We start from the raw sequence: 20,004 nt of genomic DNA, 5'->3' as shown, positions 1-20,004 counted from the left end.
TTTTAGGTGGAGGTAACGGAAATCTGAGAGGAAAGGGTGCAGATGTAGCAAGGCCTGGAGTGCAGTGCTCTGGCAGAACTGGCCACCCGCCAAGGCTCTCAGTTATCAAGGCTTCCTGGGTGAGAGCAGGGGAAGGAAGGGGCTGGTGCATCTGCAGTGGCCCATCCCTGTCGCTTTGTCTTCCAGGGTTCATCGGTGTGTCAGGTGACTGCCATCGGCGTCACCGTCATCTTGCTCTACGCTTCGAGGGCCTGCTACAACCTGTTCATCTTGTCATTTTCTCAGATCAAGAATGTCCACTCCTTTGATTATGACTGGTACAATGTATCAGACCAGGTCAGTGGGGCATGGCAAGGTGCTGTGGGATGTGGTGAGGTGCTGTCTCGGGGGGACCAGGTCAGTGGGGCATGACAAGGTGCTGCCTGCATCCCACATCAGTGGGATGTGGTGAGGTACTGTCTCAGGGGGACCAGGTCAGTGGGGACCAGGTTAGTAGGACGCAGTGAGTGCTGCCTGCTGGAAGGCCAGACTCCCTGTTTCTGCTGGTGTACAGTGCTGGGTGTACAGAAGGAAACAAATATCTTCCCTACCCCATGGGAGTTGATGGGTCACTGATGTGCAGACACAGATAAACCTGTGTTGTGGAGAAGTGAACCCCTCTAATAAGACTCTATTGGATTGCTTTGCAATACTCCTTAGTGTTATCTAGAACAACAGCAAGTACCCCAAAGTGTGTAAGTCCAGGTATAAAAATCCTACCAGTGCTCACAGCTGGAACTGATTTAAGACAGTGAGATAAAAATAAAATGACCTCAGTGAGCTAAATCTACGATGGCTAGATCCCTGGGAAAGATGAAACCATGGCTGTAACCTAGTAACCCTGGCCAAGCCTGCCCGACAGGTGCAGCAGGGAGAAAGCTGGGCAAGGATGCTCAGGTCCTTGTGCCGTTTGAGAAAAACCAGACATGAGGTCCCTAGACCACCCTACACAGTGGAAGATTATAGAGATAGATGTTCATCATACACATAAGGGTTTTCATGAGCAGACCAGTAGCATCAGTACGTACACGTTCAAACCATCACTACTGCTCTTGACCTGTTCATCTTTCCAAACTGAAGCTTCATCAAGCAACAGATTTGGTCTTAACAAGTTACTTCCATTTTCTTTCCATCAAGAACTTAAAACCTTCATGTTTGGGGTGTGATGGTTTTGAAATGCTTGTTTTTGTTGTTTCAAGCATCTATGCCTTCTTGGGGAAAGGCAGATAGCACTGGGCTGGGCTGTGGTGGTCTAGGAAGAGGAGGAGACATGAGTGCCATCCCCCTGGGAAAGAGCGAGGCAGCTTCCAGCACGATGAGCTAGAGAAGGCTTGAGGACCAGGCTGTGGCTCAGTGTTAGCTTCCCTGAAATGGGCTGAGAAGCTGCCACATCTGGTGTCTCTCTACTCTGGGACCTTCTCTCCATGAAACCTCCATGGCCCTCCCCTTGGGCATTGCCTTGCTCAGAGGACTCTTCCTGGACAAACTGCCTGTGGTCAGCTCTCATGGAGAGCAGGGTGTGGCTGTTGTGATAGGACTCTGCACAGACAAGCTGCTGTCCATTAGGAGGAGTCTGGGCTGGGGTGTGGGCTCTGGGTTCATCCCCTGAACTGCAAAAGTGAGTGAGTGGCCCGTCGTAAATATCCATCCATAATGGTTTCCACCGTCCTCCAGCTGAGGGAGGCCTGACCCATCACTGTGACCAGGTTTCACAGTGTAGGCTTTTGGGGGAGCACTTCACTGTAGCTAGGAGTGTCCTCTGCTCTGTGCCCTCCATCACTGGTTGCCTGAGGTCTCAGGACTTCATTTTCCCCGCTCTGGAACAGGCAGATCTGAAGAGCCAGCTGGGCGATGCGGGCTATGTAGTGTTCGGCGTGGTGCTTTTCGTGTGGGAGCTCTTACCCACCACCTTGGTGGTGTACTTCTTCCGAGTCAGAAATCCCACGAAGGACCTTGTAAGTACCCACTGTCTGTTTGCTGGCATCCCTAATCCTCCCGAAACTGGCAATTAGGATTTTCCTCCCAGCTTTTCAGTGAAGCTTCTTGGATTCCATTGTCAGGTAGGTCATCCATCACCCTTTCAACTAGAATCTTCTTTCCCCTTAGTTCTCTTAAATGTGTTTGGGGGTTTAGCTTTATTTTACAAAAGAAATGAAAGTTAAGGTACATCTCATGGCCCGGGGACTAGTGATTCCTAATGCCACACAGTATTTAGTGTCCTCCAAACACATATATGCTGCCCTTTTAGCAGAAGATGGAGGGCTAGAGATACGGCAGTTGGTAGAGTGCTTGCCTAACATGCATGAAGCCCTGGGTTTGCTCCTCAGTACCACAAAAAACCAGGCATGTAATCCTAGCACTGGGGAGATAGAAGCAAGAGGATCAGAGGTTCATTCATCCTTAGCTACATAGTGAGTTCAAGACCAGCCTGAGCTACATGATACCTCATTTGAAAAAGACTGTTAAAAAAAAAAAAAAAAAAAAAAAAAGCAAGATGGGGACTCACTTTATCCCCAGAGTGACAATGGCTCATCAGAGAGTGGGAGAGCAGTGCAGTGGCATCAGAATGATGCTAAAGCCACCCACTTGTGTTTGGCCACATCGGCTGAACCAACCCTATAGAAGAGAAAACCAAGTCAAGTTCAGAATCCCCTGGAAGCCTTGCTGCACCGTACAAGCTAGAGTACAGCTTTGCTTTCCTGAGCCACACACTCAGGAGCGGGGCCAGTGTGAGCAGTGACGGAGGCACAGAGTGGTGCTCATAGACACGGCACAGCTCCTGCTCCATACCCGGGTCACAACGGCCTGCTGCTCTTTCCCCTACTCACCTCTGGGTGGTCACTGCTGACCCAGGCACAGGAAACAGACCAGGGTGAGGTGCGAGATGAAGTACAACGTGGCTGTGCCTTCCCTGCCAGGACGGACTTCAGCCATGTCTATCTGCATTTTTTGAGAATGTGGTTTGGGGCAAAAGGATGAAAGGATCGAGGGAGGGTCCTGAAGGAGGAAACTCCCGGGAGCCTGTGTGATTATACAGGTGTGTCTCCACATGGACTGTCTGCTTTAGTTTGGGGGACTCTTGTTTTGAGATGATCCTGCTGGAGAACACAGGCTGGCCTTGAGATAAAACCTTTCGCCTCAGCCTTCCAAGTGCTAGGATTATAAGCATGAATGACCATGCCTGGCTATTTTGACACATAAGTGAGAAATGAAAACAGTGATTTATTATTGGAAATACGAGCTATGGATTTCGTTGTGATGTTTATATAGGCATATATTTTGTTCATCTTTTCCCCCAGTGACCCTCTCTCCCTCCCACTGACCTCCTTTGTCTCACCAACTAGTCTGTCCTCTTCCTACTTTCAGGTCCTTTTTTTACACACTGCCTATAGATCCTTAAAGAAAACAGCCCCTCCCTCCTCCATGCTGTATTTTGGGGACTGAGGATGGTAGCTCAATTGGTAGAGTGCTTGCCTAGCATGTAGGGAACCGTGGGTTCAATTCCTAGCACCCGAGAGGTAGCAGGAGGAAAAAAATCAAAAATTCAAGGTCATCTTTGGCTATTAAGGTTGAGGCTAGCCTGGGATACACGAGACCTGTTTTCTGTTTTAAAACAAACAGAAAAAGCAAGCACAGCACATTGAACACTCTAGCTAATGACAGTACTTCCTCATGCTAGCAGGCAGTTGTCTGCACAGATGCTAAATGACAACATCTTCTTCTAGACCAACCCTGGGATGGTTCCCAGCCATGGATTCAGTCCCAGATCTTATTTCTTTGACAACCCCCGAAGATACGACAGTGATGATGATCTTGCCTGGAACGTTGCTCCTCAGGGACTTCAGGGAAGGTAAGAGCCTGTTCCTGTTGGAGAGTGCTAGGCCACTGGAACAAATTGAACTGGAAGACTACCCTGCATAGAGCTGTCCTGCAGGGTCAGGTTCACCGTGGGATGTAGCCAGGTGTGGGAGAAAACAAACGCTCTTTAAAAGATTCCCTCCTGCAGCATTTTTCCTAGTCAGTATTCCATGGAATGCTTAATAGTTGTGCTGATTTTCAAGAAGTCAACCTTATAAGACTTCTCCGAGCCTACCCAGAGAGAGCCAGGGCATTTGCTGCTGGAATCACTCAGTGGAACATGACCTGGGACATCCAGTCAGACATCTCAGATCCTCTTCTAAAGCCAGAGAATACATAATAAATCACTAGAGTGATTATGTAATAAGAACCAGAATTTGAAATTTGTGATTCTTAAATAGTTATTTACTAAGGTATTCACAAATGTCACCTCATTCAGTGTTTGCTACAGCCCTGTGAGTTCAGTATAATTGAGTTCTCATGGTTCAAGACCTGTCCGTGGGATTCCCTTTGCTGGGTAAGCAGTGTGGCTGGCCTTGGTGCACACTCAGTGCCAGAGCACATGGGGACTGCCCTCTTTTCTTGAAAATTCACTATAGCAGACTGGGCTCAGTCTATTTTGGGGGTGGGCACTTACACATGGTAGCATTCACAATGGTGTGTGCGCTCAAGACAGTAAACTAAGCTGGACCTGGCTGCCTTCCATGAGTTCCAGAGTCCTAGGAGATAACAGCTAGGAGAAGGAGGACGAGAAGCACCTGCTTGCCAGGGCCAGGAACCCCTTCATGGCCTTGGTTCCTCTTCTCCCTGTGCACCCAATCTGCCCAGTGCTCAAAAAGCTGTGCTTGCTTTTCACTCTGTATAACTAAGGCCTTGGAAATGGGAAAAGGGCTCTGAAAGGACCTTGGTTTGAGATACAGAGCTGAAGCAGAACACATTATATCACATAAAAACCAAAAACAAGGTAGCTGTTCGGGAAAAACACAGAGCAGCCATGTGTAAAGTACAGACTCTGGAAGCAAGCCAACTACAAAGATTTCTCAAGGTCAAAAGTTACCCTCCCAGAGTTTGAGCTCCATTCTTCCTAAAATAGTTCTCTTATCTAGCTACCCTGCTGGAGCATCCCTAACCATTACTTGCCAATAGTTACCAAGAGCAGAGAGGGGAGTATTTCACCCTATACACAGAGCGAGAAAAGACCCTTTTCCATGAGAGAGGCAAATAAAAACAGTATTTTGAGTTCTAATGAGATCTTAGAAATTGCTCTTGAGGACTTCTGTAGGTGTTCACTGAACCCCGACAACAGCCCAACAAGGAAGTTACTGATGTCACTCCTGTCCAATAGATGAGGAACTTGAGACATAGACGTTATCAGTCCGAAACACATGGGTAGTGAACTATAATGCCACCTTGGGGTTCAGACACAACTTTTTGCTAAAACTATGTTCTCCACGGTGGCTAATTTTAGGTTCTAGTGGTTCCAAACTTCTGAGCACTGCAGGGTTCGGTGGACTTGAATGCAGGCCGCCAGCACTGTGGGTAGCTGTTTGGTGGGAAAATGGGCTTCAAGACCCCGCATGAAGAACTCAGGTCTGTCGCTAAACTACACAAGCCCCGTGGACACAGTACACACAGTATACTGTGTCAAGCCACTGAGCTGGTTTTGTTTGTTTGTTTCAAGTTTTGCTCCAGACTACTACGACTGGGGACAGCCGAGTAACAGCTCCCCGGCACAAGCAGGAACTTTGCAACAAGACTCCACTTTGGATCCAGACAAAGCCAGCCAAGGGTAGCACCAGGTGCCAGTCCTGTGGAAGAGTCCTCTGTTGAAAACCGCCAGCCAGACAGACGGGATGACAGCTGAGTTTTTAGGACACCTTTCCTTATGAAACAGGACTCAGTTTTTCTGCTATAGCTTTCTCATGGCTAGAATGGACTAAGCAATAGTTTAGAGCGATAAACCCTTACTTTAGTATTAGCAGAGAGCCTGGCTATTTCAGTGGGTATAATTTAAACTTAAAGAGATTCTGTACTTTTATAAAGATGTATTTTATATAACTTAAATACTAATGCTAAAGTATACTAGGTTTTTCCTTGATTGTTATTGTAATGTATGTTGTAGTTTGCACAGATTTTCATGCATAATTCACTTTAAAACGTATAGAATACGTGTTCTAATAGTTTAAAGCTTTTGGACAAAAGTTTCCTCAAGCCTTACCTCTGAAGGTCACTGTGATTGTGAGCTCCACATTGGTAGGCTCCTTTACCTGCCACTCCAGTGTTGAAAGTTACGAGGAAGCAGAGTGTCACGGTCTGCATGTCCATGGTAGTAGTTTCTCTTGAACTTTGCCCAGTCTGGTGCTGCTTCTTCCAAGAGCACTACTACAAGCACTCCAGTAACAAGTGGATACTGTCAAGATGTAGTTGCCGACACTACTCAGCCTCCTCGGCTGTGTGTGTAGCCATGTTGTATACTTTCCTTCAGCCCAGTGTAACTGAATACTCACTACCTCAGTAGGATGGCAAGATTGCCTTCCCTGACTCAGCCCGTGCTCCCTATAGTCAATGACAAGCCAAGAGGTCCCCACAGAGTGTTAACAATAAATATTTCTGGCCCTCGAGCTAAAGGACTGTGGACTCCCGACAGCTTCTCTGTAAAACATGCCTGTTATTTTAAAATAGTACTCTGTCTGTTGAAAGCTATGTGTATGAAAAAGTGGGTTCTGCCTGTGTGGTAGCAGGACCCCTGTCTCAGCCAGAGAGCGTTCCAGACAATGATCCCCATGTGCTATCTCAGGGCTCTGAGAACCAAATGGCCATCCCGGAGGCTGGTTGCTCTGGCTCCTCACAAAATGCATCATCTGGTCACCAGAGCCAAAAGACAAGTCTCGCTCACAGGCTCTGGCCCACTTCACACATTTCTGCTGTCCTAAGGTTTGGTAAAAACCCATCTTGGGGATTTAACAGGGACAAGCCCACTCTCTCCCATTTAGATGTATTTAAAATTGGGATCCCAAATTTCACACGGGTTGTGATTGGGTTTTCATTGTATAGCACACACAGTTGAAGACTCTGCATAGCCCACGTCTTTGCTTTTGAGTATGAGCAAACATCTGGGTTCCAACCATTTAAAATAGTTATTAGCCAGGGTGAATTCCATACTGAAGCAAAACCCGCACGAGCTGCCTATTCAGTAGTTTACAGTAACAGTGTACAAGACAGCTTATCTGTCGCTATCCCTGCAACAATTCGGCTGTTGCAGCCAGTGCCCACAGCCCCTGTGTCCTTGTCTCCAGCAAGTCTGTATCCATCAGCAGCCAAGGGCAAGGCTTTCTGAAAAGCACAGCATCATCAAGATAGTGCTGTATGCACTCATTTTGTAGCACACGCACACTTTACAATTGTCTATAAGAAAGCAGACACCCAGCATTAGCCAACAAGCTATGATCCACTTTACGATAAAGTTGTCAGCATTCATGGCAGCTATTTTTCACTGGAAAAGACAAAATGATATGTCTATTGACTCTCACCTTTTTTTTTTTTTTTTTTTTTTTTTTTTGGTTTTTTGAGACAGGGTTTCTCTGTGTAGCTTTGCACCTTTCCTGGGACTCACTTGGTAGACCAGGCTGGCCTTGAACTCACAGACATCCACCTGGCTCTGCCTCCCGAGTGCAGGGATTAAAGGCGTGCGCCACCACCGCCCAGCACCATTTTTTTTTTTTTTAAAAAGAGACTTTAACTCTTAAATGCTGTCACCACAGGCTGGAATATAAACATGGTGGCTGTGGGTCTCATGTAGGGAAGGTGTTCTGAGTTGCCTTTGAGCCTTCTCCCTTACTTTCTCTGCTAACGAAACTTTCTGTGTTAGATTAAACCTAGGAAAAGAAAAGTTCATGTGTACACCACCATGAAATTAAAACCCTGGTAATATTAAGCTTAAAGTGCATGGGGCCATGCATGGTATTATGCTTGTAATCCCAGCACTAGGTCAAATTTGAGGCCAGCCTGGGCTATAGAAATACTCGGAGATGAACAAGTACATGGGACAGAGGGAATACCACTGAAAATGTGGTAAATGTGGTACCAGGTCTGCTGTAACAAGGCCAGGACACACAGTTGTTGAATGCTGGAAGTGTCATTTGCCCACACAGCTAATGATTCTGGCCAAGCTATGTCCATACCTATCATTGATTGGCACATATTCCTTTAGACAGTTAACATCTGAGTGTTATGAGTTGTGAACTACAAGTTATTATAGCATACATCCCAGTCACAGTTATGAATTATTTTCTGTGGCTGCCACAAAGATGGAATCCAGGGCCTTACTCATATATGGCAAATGCTCTACCACTGAGCTGTATTCTCAGCTCTTGTTTACTCAGTCTTGACTACCAGACACACTCATAATAACTGTTCTGCCCCATGTTTATCTGCATAGATCAGGTAAATCCTAGTGTACCTCAAATTCCTCCTTCACTAAAACTCAACTGCTTTTTGTGAACTGTAGTGTTGAACCAAGACTTCACCCCTATGAAGAGCAAAAGAAGCATTAGTCATTGTGGGTGCTTCAGAAGCACTATGAGAATCTCCTTTGGATCTACACTGTGTATTACTAGAATATTGTGTACCCATATGCATGTGTACCTGCACAGTGGCGATCAGATCTCGGCCTTACTCCTACTAAGCAAGTGCTTTGCCACTGGGCTACATACATTCCAGTGCGTTGTTTGTTCTACAAGGTTACAAATAATTTATCAAGATTTATAAGTTAAGCCAATTATTCTAGAAAAAGGATCCTTTCACTTTTATTGGGCAGAGATCTTAAGAGACTGGGGCAAACATATCAACGTCCATTTCCACTTTATCCGGTAGGTACGAGCTATTCACAGCTTCTGATGGGACCAGATAGGGAGCTGCTGAAAGGAGCAGGCTCAAGTCAGAGTTCTCAGCAAAGACTAAACTAATAAGACAAAGTGAGAAAAAAATTTTAAATGGGACTGTGAAGACAGGCTGTGGAATTCACTGGGTATCTCTCCTATACAGTGCCGGACTGGGCAGTTGTCATGAGTTTGGATTTGAGATCATATGGAGAGGATCACACATTAACTTACTCATAGTTCCTGGTAGTGACATGAAAAACCCTCTCCCCAAAGAACAAAATACCTGTTACCTGCTGTGGCCATCTCTGTCTCAAACTACTGGACTCCTATACCTTTGCCTCATCCTTGCCCTGGGTAGGTCCAATGTTCAGTATGGCCTCATGCAATCCAGGCTTGTGATCCTTGGATCCAAATGTAGGGTGTTGGCAGCTCCTGTAGGCATACACATCTGCCTTCTTCAAACCTTGATCTGTCCCTCCTCCGTTTTTTTGATGTAGATACCTTCCTTACCAGTGGCTTCTTTTCCCCTAAGCCTCATCTGGTTAACCCTTCAAATCCTGATTTTTTTTTTTTTTTTTTTTTTTGGTACTCTGAATAGACCTTATGTCTCCAAACATTAACTTAGAACTGGAGTTTAGAGGCCTACTTTATTCAGCTTATATGAGCCTCAAAATTCCTGTCTACCAACCTTTGTTCATATGTTACCCATGATTCTGACTCCCACTAGTCACTTCCCAGTCATGGTTTCTTTAAGACCCTAACTAAAGCATGAAAGGGTGCATACAATCAGATAAACAGTGCCTTCCCAGGGCTGCTGTGTCTGTGTAACTGAGCATCCTCATGTACTTCCCTATAAATAAACTCACTGGCCCCGTCCATGCTTCAAGTCTACAGGGCAAGGGCCTATCAAAGGCTTTGCCCAGCTGTAGGTACATCCTAGGCAGGATGATTTGGAGAGGCCCTGACTGGTAGCTGTCAGACGGCTTTCCTGAGTTAGTAGCATCAGGAGGCTACCTGTACTGCTGGGGACATTTTTAGGTGGCATGTAGCCTCAGTGGCATTTTCTTCAGGTGAAGTCTTAACTATAAATGGAATGGAATCTGGTTGGGCTATGAAGGCTGAGCTGTGTGGTGGCAGGAGTGTTTTTTTCACTTATTGCTATATTTCCAGACCTCAGAAGAGTCAAATCCCATATTCATAGCTGCCCTTAAGGAACTCTTGCACTTGCACTTTTACCAAGTTTAGCACTCACTGAAGGGCTCCCCCACTTATGAGTCTTTAACAGATATACAATTTTTTAACAAATAAATGGAGGGAGTTGTTTTGTTTTGTTTTTTGTTTTTTAATATATGAAGGTAAGCCCAAAGTCATTCTTGGAGACTTTGTCTTACAAGGTGAACTCTAACCTCATGGGTGCTGTCATACCCTTATCAACTGCTCCATTTAGTAAGACTACTCAAAGAATTACCCCAGGTAGTTAAAACCTAAAAGGGTCTTTACCATGTGAGGCTGAGTTAGAAGAAGAAAGACATCAAGAGGTTAAGTGCCTTCGCATCTAAGGATGTAGTTGTAGGCAGAGTGCTTGTCCATGGGTAGGAAGCCCTGGGTCCAATCCCCAGCACAGCACAAAATGGGCACGATTGTTTACACCTCTGATCCCAGCACTTGGAAGTTGGAGGATCAGAAGTGGGAGTTTGAGGCCAGCCTGAGACACACGAGACCCTGAAAGTAATGAGAAGGAGGGAGGGAGGGAAAGAGACCCCCCAAAAAACAGTCTGACAGAGTTCTGTCATGCTAAAGAGAATTTTTCAAAGCTCACGTGGAATCAAACAGTATGGAGGAAGAACAAATCAAAAGGGTGCAGGGAAAGGAAGGAGGAGATGTGGTCAGTTTGGACACACAGTAACTCGGACTCACCAATGTGTGGTGTCACAAAAAGGAAAAATCAGAGCACTCCCCTTGGTGTCATTTAACCAAGAGTGAGCCCGGATTTGAATTGTCTATTTCATGTTCCCTGTGTCTTCTGTCCTTGTCCTGTGTGTCTGTCCTATCAGTTTGAATCTGCCTGCCTGAGACTGTCTTGTAAATCTATCCCTGTGTGTTCATCCCTCACAAAAGGCTTTGCTCTTTATTGAGTAGCACAGAAGGCATCACATGGGGGAAGGACTTCGTGACACGTGACAGCAATCTTTAACGGAGTTCTACAAGGGACCAAGTCACAGACTCCAGTTAACCCCAACTGACCCACATGACAGTATTTCAAACACTATTGTTTATCAAGCAATATTTAAATGTTGTGTTCAACATTTATGGTGGATATTCATTTTAGAAGATTGCTTTCAACTTCTGTATTTGCTGTTTTCAGCAAATGACACACAGGCATTACTCTGGGTCAATGATATGAAGAAGTATGTAACTTAAGATTATTAGCTGTGCTGGAGAGATGGCTCAGTGGTTAAGAGCACTGGCTGCTCTTCCAGAGGACCCGGGTTCAATTCCCAGCACCCACATGGCAGCTTACAACTGTATCTCTGGTTCCAGGGGATCTGACACCCTCATACCAATGCACATAAAATAAAGTTAAGTCAATTATTTGGAAAAAGAAAAATGATTATAGCTTTGCATTGGGAATTCCAAGGGCAAGTAAGGGTGACTGTTAACATTGTTCTCTTAAAGGCAGGTTAAACAAACATTTGAGTACACAGTAGGATAGCAGTCTTAAGTCATAAGTGACCTCAGGGTATACTAACTCTGGCCATGAGGTCCATGAGAAGTTCCAGTCCGGTCCTCAGAATGTATATTTTTTTAATATTGCATCACCATGAAAGGGCTGAGGACTAATGTTAAATATTATTTATTAAAACAATGCCTACTGGTACATACAGAAAATGGACTGATGAAATGGAACAGAGCCTAGATAAAGAGCTAAGTCCACAAAGATACTAGAGATCTGTCTTATCTACATGTAGCCTCAAACTAGTCATGGAAAAGATGGGCTGTTCAGAACAACCAGGTTATCCTCTAGGGAAGATAAGGGTGGTTTCTTAACCTGTATTTTGTCCTAGGATCCATCCCAAAGGATCAGAATTTAAAAAGCAAAACCATCAATGAAAATCAGAAAAACAAATACTGGTGGATTAACTGTCTTGGTCTGAAGTGAGGAAGACATTCTATGAGTTAATACAGAAATCACCAAAGAACTAGTAAATCAGACCATACAACAGCATGATAAAACCATTAGAGCAAAGCCAAAAAACCAATTGGAAGAATATGCCACTCCTCACACTTACGGATTCATCCTTCTAACAGGTGAGGTTCTAATTGCCATGTGGTAAAAGTGGACAAAGTTCAAGAAACTCCTTCCTGTATTAAAAGTTGTTCATTTTATATAGTTAGGCAACAAATGAATATTTTAAATTTATATTCTATCAGAACATCTGAGTCTAGCATTTGAATGCCGTCTCTGATGGTGATGTGGGTGAGCAAGCACTGTCCATCTGAAGATGGTATGTGAACTGGAGGGCAGCGTCCGAGTCAGTGCCTTTCCAAACTCTGTGTGTGTAGTCTTGCACTTTTGAATACTTACTGTAGAGATGTACGTATACAAACATGTAATGACATGTGGACAAGGTCTAGAAACCACCCAAATGCCTGAGAATGGTACTGCTCAACTAAATAATGACAGCCACAGTAAGGATACCAAGCAACCACTAAAGTGAAAAAGCTATCTGGTGATATGTGGCCATTGAATATTAGGTGATAAAAAGCAGATGGTGTGTATGTGATGTCACTCCAAGTAAAGACAGAGAGAAAGAAGGCTTTATATTTGTATATGCTGGCATATTTAAAAAAAAAAAAGTGTGGATGGAAATAGAAAAGCCAAGGAGGGAGGCATGTGTGTGTACTGTGGCATTGTATTTTTGGTATAAAATGTGTTTTTAATCATATGAATGTACCACCTATTCAGAAAGTTAAATAAAGCAAGCATTTTTTTTTAAAGCCTATGGCTCAATACAAATCAAAAAACACCAAAGTCCCTACAGTTTGATTGAGTGGTAACAGGCCATTACAAAAATGCCACAAATGGCCCGATTATCAGTAGAGGCTCTTGAGCCCTGGGTTCTGGTGGCATGAGTTGTGACTATGGCTGAGTCTCAGAACTCATCTGTTTTCATGCTTCAGGAAATAACTGTACTTCCCACCTAGTGTGCTGGTGACAGGCTGTTGCATGTGGAGCCCTCAGCATAGGCTGCCAATACCTGCCATTCGTACTACAAGAAGAGTCCCCCTCAGACCATGCAGACGGTGTATTTTCTCCTTGATTCATAAGTTAGAATCACATTCTCTTGAAATGGAGGAAAAAAAAAACCAAAGCAACAAAAGATTGCAGAAACATGTACTTTAATTCATGGTCTAGATTTTGGTGGGTACAACAGTGAATTATTTGGAATTCTGCTCAGAAAACTCAAAGCTGCACCTGTAGATGTTATTTCAAATAAAGGACATGTGGATTTCTGTGTTTGGCTTGTACCAAGGAGTTTCCATGACACTGTGTACCTGGTCTGAGCCTTTTGGTGACTAGCTATGGCTTCTGCGGGAACTTCAATCTGCAGACTGCTGAGAGGCCTACTGTGAACTGTTTCCAGATGTCCAGCTGAAGGCAATGCTGTGAAGACCAGCACAGCTGTCCTTCCTTACATACCTAGGCAGAGTCGAGAAACACGGCACAGCGTTTCACACGGACAGTACAGGAGCCCAACATTTGACCTGTCAAGTTTCAAAACTGAGATCTTGTTTTGGCTGATCCTCCACATAATCCAATACCGAATACTGAACATTGACCATTTTAGTATGTATAATCTGTCTAAAACAGATACCATTAAAGGAAAGCCAATGTAGTCCACCAGGAGAAAACACTTCCTCCTCTTCATGTTGATTTCGTCATCAGGTCTAATTATTTCCGTCAGTTTTGCTGTCAGATGCTAGATTTTTGCAGTAGGTGATGAGACGCAGATAGACAGCATCTGTTGCTCAGCTGTCAATCACTCTCAGCTAAACCGTGCTCCCCCTGGCTCTGGTAACAGAACTGGCTGACAGCCTCCCGAGGACCAGACTCATCACCAGGGCCAGCCTACAATCTCCACAGTCCTCAGACGGCAGAAATGTAGGCCACGCACACAATCCTAATGTAAGTAAAAGTTATCCAACAAATATCAACTTCAAAATACTTGCCTTACTGAGGAAATTCAGTAAAGCCTTGAGTATATTTTAACTTAAACACATCTTTTCAATTCCCTAGAACACTCTAATACTACTGTGTGTCCTAAGCTTGAAGCAAACCATAGTTAAGAAAAATTCAAGTGGAAACTAAGATTTTTTTTCCCTCAAGCAAATAGTTTAAAACAATAGCATCTAACTGCAGTATTGGTAAGTGACATTACCAAAATGACCTCTGCATTTAAAATAAAAATAGACAAAGTGCAAAATTTTCACATTTCCTTACATTCTAAATGGACACTACAGAACACTTCTTACTGATGTACTGGCAAGGTCACTGGTACACTGGTATTCATTTTGTAGACTTTTTGTCTTACAGTGGCCCACTCCCATCACCTGGTAACACAACTCTAAAAGTAAAAAGCAAAGAAAAAGGAAAACTGGAAGCCAGCTTAAAAGAAAAATCAACCTATAAAATTCCCCACTATCAACAAAACATGAAGTTTATAAAGGTTAGAAATTAGGAGGGAAGTAACTAGTGAGGCCCCAGTCCCCAGTCACACCTCCACAGTGGATGACGAAGCATCAAGAGGAACGAGCAACTCAATCTGCACACACCGTGAAGTCACAAGGAACACAGTCCAGACTTTGGCAGATAAAATGTGGGTAAGAGCACTTACTGTTTACTTCAGCAAGATGGAATCTAAGGAGAAGAGACTTTGGACTCGAATTACTTCCACATAGATAAAAACCTTTCAAGTAATCCCATTATCCACTGCCACCTTTAAAAGAACCAAGATTTAAAACATTTAAAGACTTTAAATTCCAGGTTTAGAAAATGACAGTCTAGGGCCTTTAAGTCCTCTACTGTCTTAAGTCACACCAAGGACGACTGATCTGGAATTAATGGAAGGTGGGGGTTGGGAGGAATGGGTGGTGGTGGTGGTGGTGGTGGTGGTGGTGGTGGTGGTGGTGGTGACACTCCTGCCGAAGCATCTCACCAGAAAGAATCACACAAAGAGGTAGAGGATTGCATAGATTGTGTTCAAAATCAAACATTGAAAATGCTTACTTTAAAACAGCAAAATTTGTGTATAATGCAAGTAGCATTATAAACCCATAGGATCCCATTCAAATTTTATGAATAAACAATCCATTAAATAAATAGGGCTTTTCATAAAATAACTGAAAATGTTTATAATTAGGAGAGGAACAAAGAAGTCAGAAGAAGGGGAGCTGTAGGCTTTAGGTAAAGGACACTCCACTCTTGAGCCAGCCCGGTGTACACAGGACATCTGGCCAAGTGAGCATGGGAGGACACTTACCCACCTTCACCAAGGCAGGACCCTTTAGGCCAAAACCAAAGCAGCAACAGCAACTAAACATCTTAAAATGGTTGAAGTCCTGGGAAGTCATCCAGAACCTCTCACTAGTCATTGAAAGGCCTAGTCATTAGAGTGACAGCCCTGTGTTACAGAAGATGACACACAGTGTTAGGCAAGGCTAAGACACTAACTACAGCATTGACAAATTTGTCACTGAGACCAGCCCTAGGCAGCACTGGTTCCCTAGTTCTTTTTCTATAACAGACTGAATAGTCTTCTCAGGATAGACACAGTCATTTCAAGTTTGACGACTAGGAATGAAGGGTAATACAATACAAATAAAACCAATGTGAAACAAACATGGGATTAGTATAACTTACAATTTTAAAGTATATACTTCATTTATAAATATCTCTAATTGATAGTCTATTAAGGATCATAAATATTCAAGTGAACATTTGAGTTTTCTCTTTAAGAGTTCAGAATTCTTGAAGTCTTAGACACTTAGTCTCTCTCCTCAATGTCCAAGGCTAAAAGGCTTCACACAGTCCATTATGTCTACAGAGACAGAAAAGTCTTCATTACCTCCTGTGATGTAATAATGCTTTAAAGTTCTGTAATTCTCTTATGCTTGTCGAAAGCCTACAGAAGGAAAACAAGTGCATGTTAGTACCTACAGCTGGCGGGATGTGCACACATTTCATAGTTCATTCTGGATCCTTGAGCTCTAGAAACTGGAAGCAAAATCTAAAAGAACCCAACACTGAACATTGAGAATTCCATTTTAAATAGATATGCTGTAACTCTATTAAAAGTGACAATAGATCATGGGGCTTTGGTTCTTTGGGCTTGCTTAGAAGGCCAAAATGCAGCCAATTCATCTTCACATCAAGACTACAGATGAGAACCAGGTGTGGTGGTGCACGCCCTTAATCCCAGTATTCAGGAGGCTGAGGCAAATGGATCTGAGTTCAGAGGCAGCCTGCTCTACAAGGTGATTTTCAGGACTGCCAGGGATACACCAGGAAAACCCTGTCTTGAAAACAAAACAATAACAAAAAGACTGTAGATGAGTCATAGAAACTGCTATGAAAGGTTCAAAAATATTTGTTGTCTCCTACACAGTCCCTCCCAACTCCTAGTACCTATCTACATTTATGGTATTGTGTAAGGGATTATTGGCTCAATGAATAAATAAAGAGCTCAAACCCAGAAATAAAATTCTGAGATGGGAAGAAATGAAAAAACCTACAAGTTCACTTTTCCCTTATGTACAAAATTCATGGTTAATGAAACAAAATTCCAGTATTTCTCTTCTATAGCCTAGTGATACATTGTATACTGCTAAATACTTTTTCATTACCCCAGTACTTAAGACTTCCTGTTTATTGAGGTTCCAGGCAATGATCTGAGCCTGTCAAGTGTACATACTCAATTAACTTAAAGAATGCAACAACAAAAGGTAGCTAGGACTTTGCTTTTACATTTTAGGTAAAATCAGGCTCAAATAATTGGCTCTCATAATCTCATAGGGAGTGGCACTATTGTTGGAATAGGTATGGTCTTGTTGGAGGAAGTGTGTCACTTTGGGGGTGAGCTTTGAGGTTTCCTATGATACTACCCAGTGTCTCAGTCAACTTCCTGTTGTCTGCAAGATGTAGCACTCTCAGCTCCAGCACCACATCTGCCTGCACGCTGCCATGTTCCCCACCATGGTAGTGGACTAAACCTCTGAAACTGCAAGCAAGCCACCCTCAGTTAAATGTTTTCCTTTGTAAGAGTTGCCGTGGTCATGGGTGTCTCTTCACAGCAATAAAAACCCTAAGATACCCAGCTAACAGGTGGGTTCTGAATAGAAAGCCAAGGTTTGCTGAGATATACTGTTGGCAAATGGCAGGCCAGGATCCCAGGACTCCAGAACCTGTTTCCTGGCCAGCACCCACTACAGGGAGAACAGGCTCTAGACAGAATTGAAGCTAGAAGGAGACGTTTCTGAGAGCCAGTGAAATTTTGATGAAATATTCAGTTTAATTTTTTCTTTCTCAATTTAATTTTGTTTGAGCTTAAAATGTTTAAGTTATTGGAGATCTTTTTCATTTCAAATAATTTACATTTCACCTAGTTTCTTATGTTAATTTTCTTCAGATCTCAAAAATGTGTAGGCTGAATGTTTCCTGAGATGTAAAACACCATCAGCCACTACCTTGTGGGTTATATCTCAATTAGCACAGACATCACATACAGAGAAGAGCAGGGCACAGCAGCTCACACCTAAGCACCAGGGGCTGAGATAGATCACTGAGCTCCAGGTCAGCTTGTATGAGAGTAAAAATCCTGCCTAGGTAAAAATAAATATGTGGAGGAAGTAGGTGAAGGCTTGGCATTAAGATGAGACATATCTAAGTTATCTGCTGTGGGATGGTCTGTATGTCAAATCTGTCGCTCTGATTGGTCAATAAATAAAACACTGATTGGCCAGTGGCCAGGCAGGAGGAAGTATAGGCGGGACAAGGAGGAGAAGAATTCTGGGAAGTGGAAGGCTGAGTCAGAGAAACTGCCAGCCACCACCATGACAAGCCGCATGTGCACGGGTAAGCCACAAGCCACGTGGCAAGGTATAGATTTATGGAAATGGATTAATTTAAGTTATAAGAACAGTTAGCAAGAAGCCTGCCACGGCCATACAGTTTGTAAGCAATATAAGTCTCTAAGTCTCTGTGTTTACTTGGTTGGGTCTGAGCGGCTGTGGGACTGGCGGGTGACAGAGATTTGTCCTAACTGTGGGCAAGGCAGGAAAACTCTAGCTACAGTTATCTTTAAGTGACTGGTCTCCTTTGAACTTAAAATCACACTCATAAAACATACACAATCTCTGTCACTTGGTTCCAGTTTAAAAATAAACTTTCTCCCATAATTTGACTTACTTTGCCCTGTTACAACACAGCTTTATTTTCTATGATTCTTTTACTTCTGCTTTATAACCCTCATCACTGCATAAATCTCTCTGTAGGCAAATTCAAATTATTTTTAAAACAATTTCTGATATAAGAAGCAAAGTGTGTGTGTGTTTGTATACTTTTCTGATGTGATATATACAATATATATCACAGAAAGAAATGGGGTAGGGATGTATGGGAGAGGACTCCTCAGCTTAGGCAATGCAGAGTAGAGAAAGTGTCATGTCTTTGATTACCTTCTTGATCACATTTTCCTTCTGTCTACTACTGTACTCCAGCAGGCAGTAGCCAGCTAAAGAAAAGAATATTAGGAGACTATTTCCCTCATGAAATTGAGAAGTCAAACTGAAAGGTACTGGTACTAGAAATGATCAGTTCTTCCCGATACTGACAGAGAACTGGCTGTCAACCTGGAGGCCACACTGAGCAATGAATATAAGTTGGGTTTGTTTTGTTTTGCTCTGTTTTTGAGACAGGCTCTTTACTACATAGGCCAGGTTGGCTCTGAACTCATGATCTGCCTTCCTCAGCTTCTCAAGCTGGGGCTATGAGTGTGTGCCACCACACCCATCATTTTATCTTTATTTAGCAAACCAAAAAGCATACCTTTGGGGGAAAAGACAGTCTTTGCAGTATATTGAAGAAACCTGTGGGAGAGTCAGGTCTCAGCTGTAGGTGCAATTCTTACCTTGCAAAAGCATTTAAAAGAGCAACTATTTCTTGCCGAGTAAGCTGGAAACCTTTAGATGGACTGTTCTCCGGAAGTTTTTGGATTTCTTTTTCAGAGAAGAGTATCTTCAAGGCAGTTCCTAAACCCTGAGTCTAAAGAAAATATTCATAAACTTACAGTTAACTTTACACAATAGCTACTATGAAGAACCCGTCGGTAAGGACACTGAGAACCCCATGAAGGAGGTGAGAGATGGCTCAGCAGCTAGGAATGCTTGCTGCTCTTCATCCAGTGGCTCATCACCACCTGTAATTCCAGCTCCAGGGAATCTGACACCCTCTAATAGACGGATGGACAGACGGAGGAATGGACACACACACACACCCCCAAAACAGAAATAATCTCTTCTTTAAATCCAATGAATTGAGCTTTATAACACAGTGCTGGACTATGCAAGAAGCAGTGTCTATCCCCTCACAGGCCACACACACATAAACACAACACTGCTCAGGAAAACTTGAGCAACCTGATGCTTGTTGAACATGTTTCTGTTCCAGGTTGCCAAAATGCCTGCTTTTATCATCAGAACCACAGCATTTGACTTGTAATCTTGAAAGCACATTTTTTGTTTGTAGTGCTAAGGGATCAAACCCTGCTCTACTTCAGCTCTATACCGCAGACCCACTAAACACAGCTGCTACACTTCCACCCCTTAGCAATTCAAAGTTCCAGGAGTACTGCAAGGTGACCTACACTAAGTTATTTCTCAGCACTAGAGGAAAATTTGATTTCAGCACAGCTGCCTTTAAAATAATCCTATCTCACTAGCACTGTACAATCCCAGCTGATGCAGAAAGATCACAAATTTGATGCCTCAAGTACAAAGCAAGACCCTGTCTTTAAAAAAAAGGGGGGGGGGAATACCCACACAAACAAAAATTAATTTTGTCTTCTGATTTTCTGTATTTATCATCACCTTTGGAAGAAAATCAAATAATCCTCTGTATACTGAAGATTAAGGTCTGCCCTACAGAACATTTGCATTTTGTGCTAAGCAG

General features: G+C 43.4%; 2 protein-coding genes across 7 annotated transcripts in view; one reads left to right on the top strand and one right to left on the bottom strand.

The window, feature by feature from the left end:
* Window positions 1-6,518, top strand: part of Gpr137b (G protein-coupled receptor 137B) — a 33,075-nt gene extending 26,557 nt beyond the window's left edge. Inside the window, exons 4-7 of one of the 2 annotated variants that reach the window (XM_006980157.3) lie at window positions 187-336; window positions 1,866-1,994; window positions 3,765-3,889; window positions 5,579-6,518. In XM_006980157.3, the coding sequence (XP_006980219.1) occupies window positions 187-336; window positions 1,866-1,994; window positions 3,765-3,889; window positions 5,579-5,690 (516 nt within the window). In that variant the 3' untranslated portion in view covers window positions 5,691-6,518. The other variant, XM_042278223.2, reaches the window with a different exon arrangement.
* A 6,643-nt stretch (window positions 6,519-13,161) lies between these two features.
* The window catches only part of Ero1b (endoplasmic reticulum oxidoreductase 1 beta), a 40,361-nt gene continuing 33,518 nt past the window's right edge, over window positions 13,162-20,004 (bottom strand). For 4 of the 5 annotated variants that reach the window (XR_013051493.1, XM_076572928.1, XM_006980158.4 and 1 more), the window contains 2 exons: window positions 18,965-19,098; window positions 13,162-15,961 (listed from right to left, as the gene is read on the bottom strand). Coding sequence is in view for 4 of the 5 variants with exons in the window: in XM_076572928.1 (XP_076429043.1) it covers window positions 15,901-15,961; window positions 18,965-19,098 (195 nt within the window). In the remaining variant the exon portion in view is untranslated. The other variant, XM_076572930.1, reaches the window with a different exon arrangement.

Source organism: Peromyscus maniculatus, chromosome 5, assembly GCF_049852395.1.
Source record: "Peromyscus maniculatus bairdii isolate BWxNUB_F1_BW_parent chromosome 5, HU_Pman_BW_mat_3.1, whole genome shotgun sequence".
Classification (NCBI taxonomy): domain Eukaryota; kingdom Metazoa; phylum Chordata; class Mammalia; order Rodentia; family Cricetidae; genus Peromyscus; species Peromyscus maniculatus.
The sequence above is the reverse complement of the archived record's forward strand: the minus strand, read 5'-3'. Positions and strand labels throughout refer to the sequence as shown.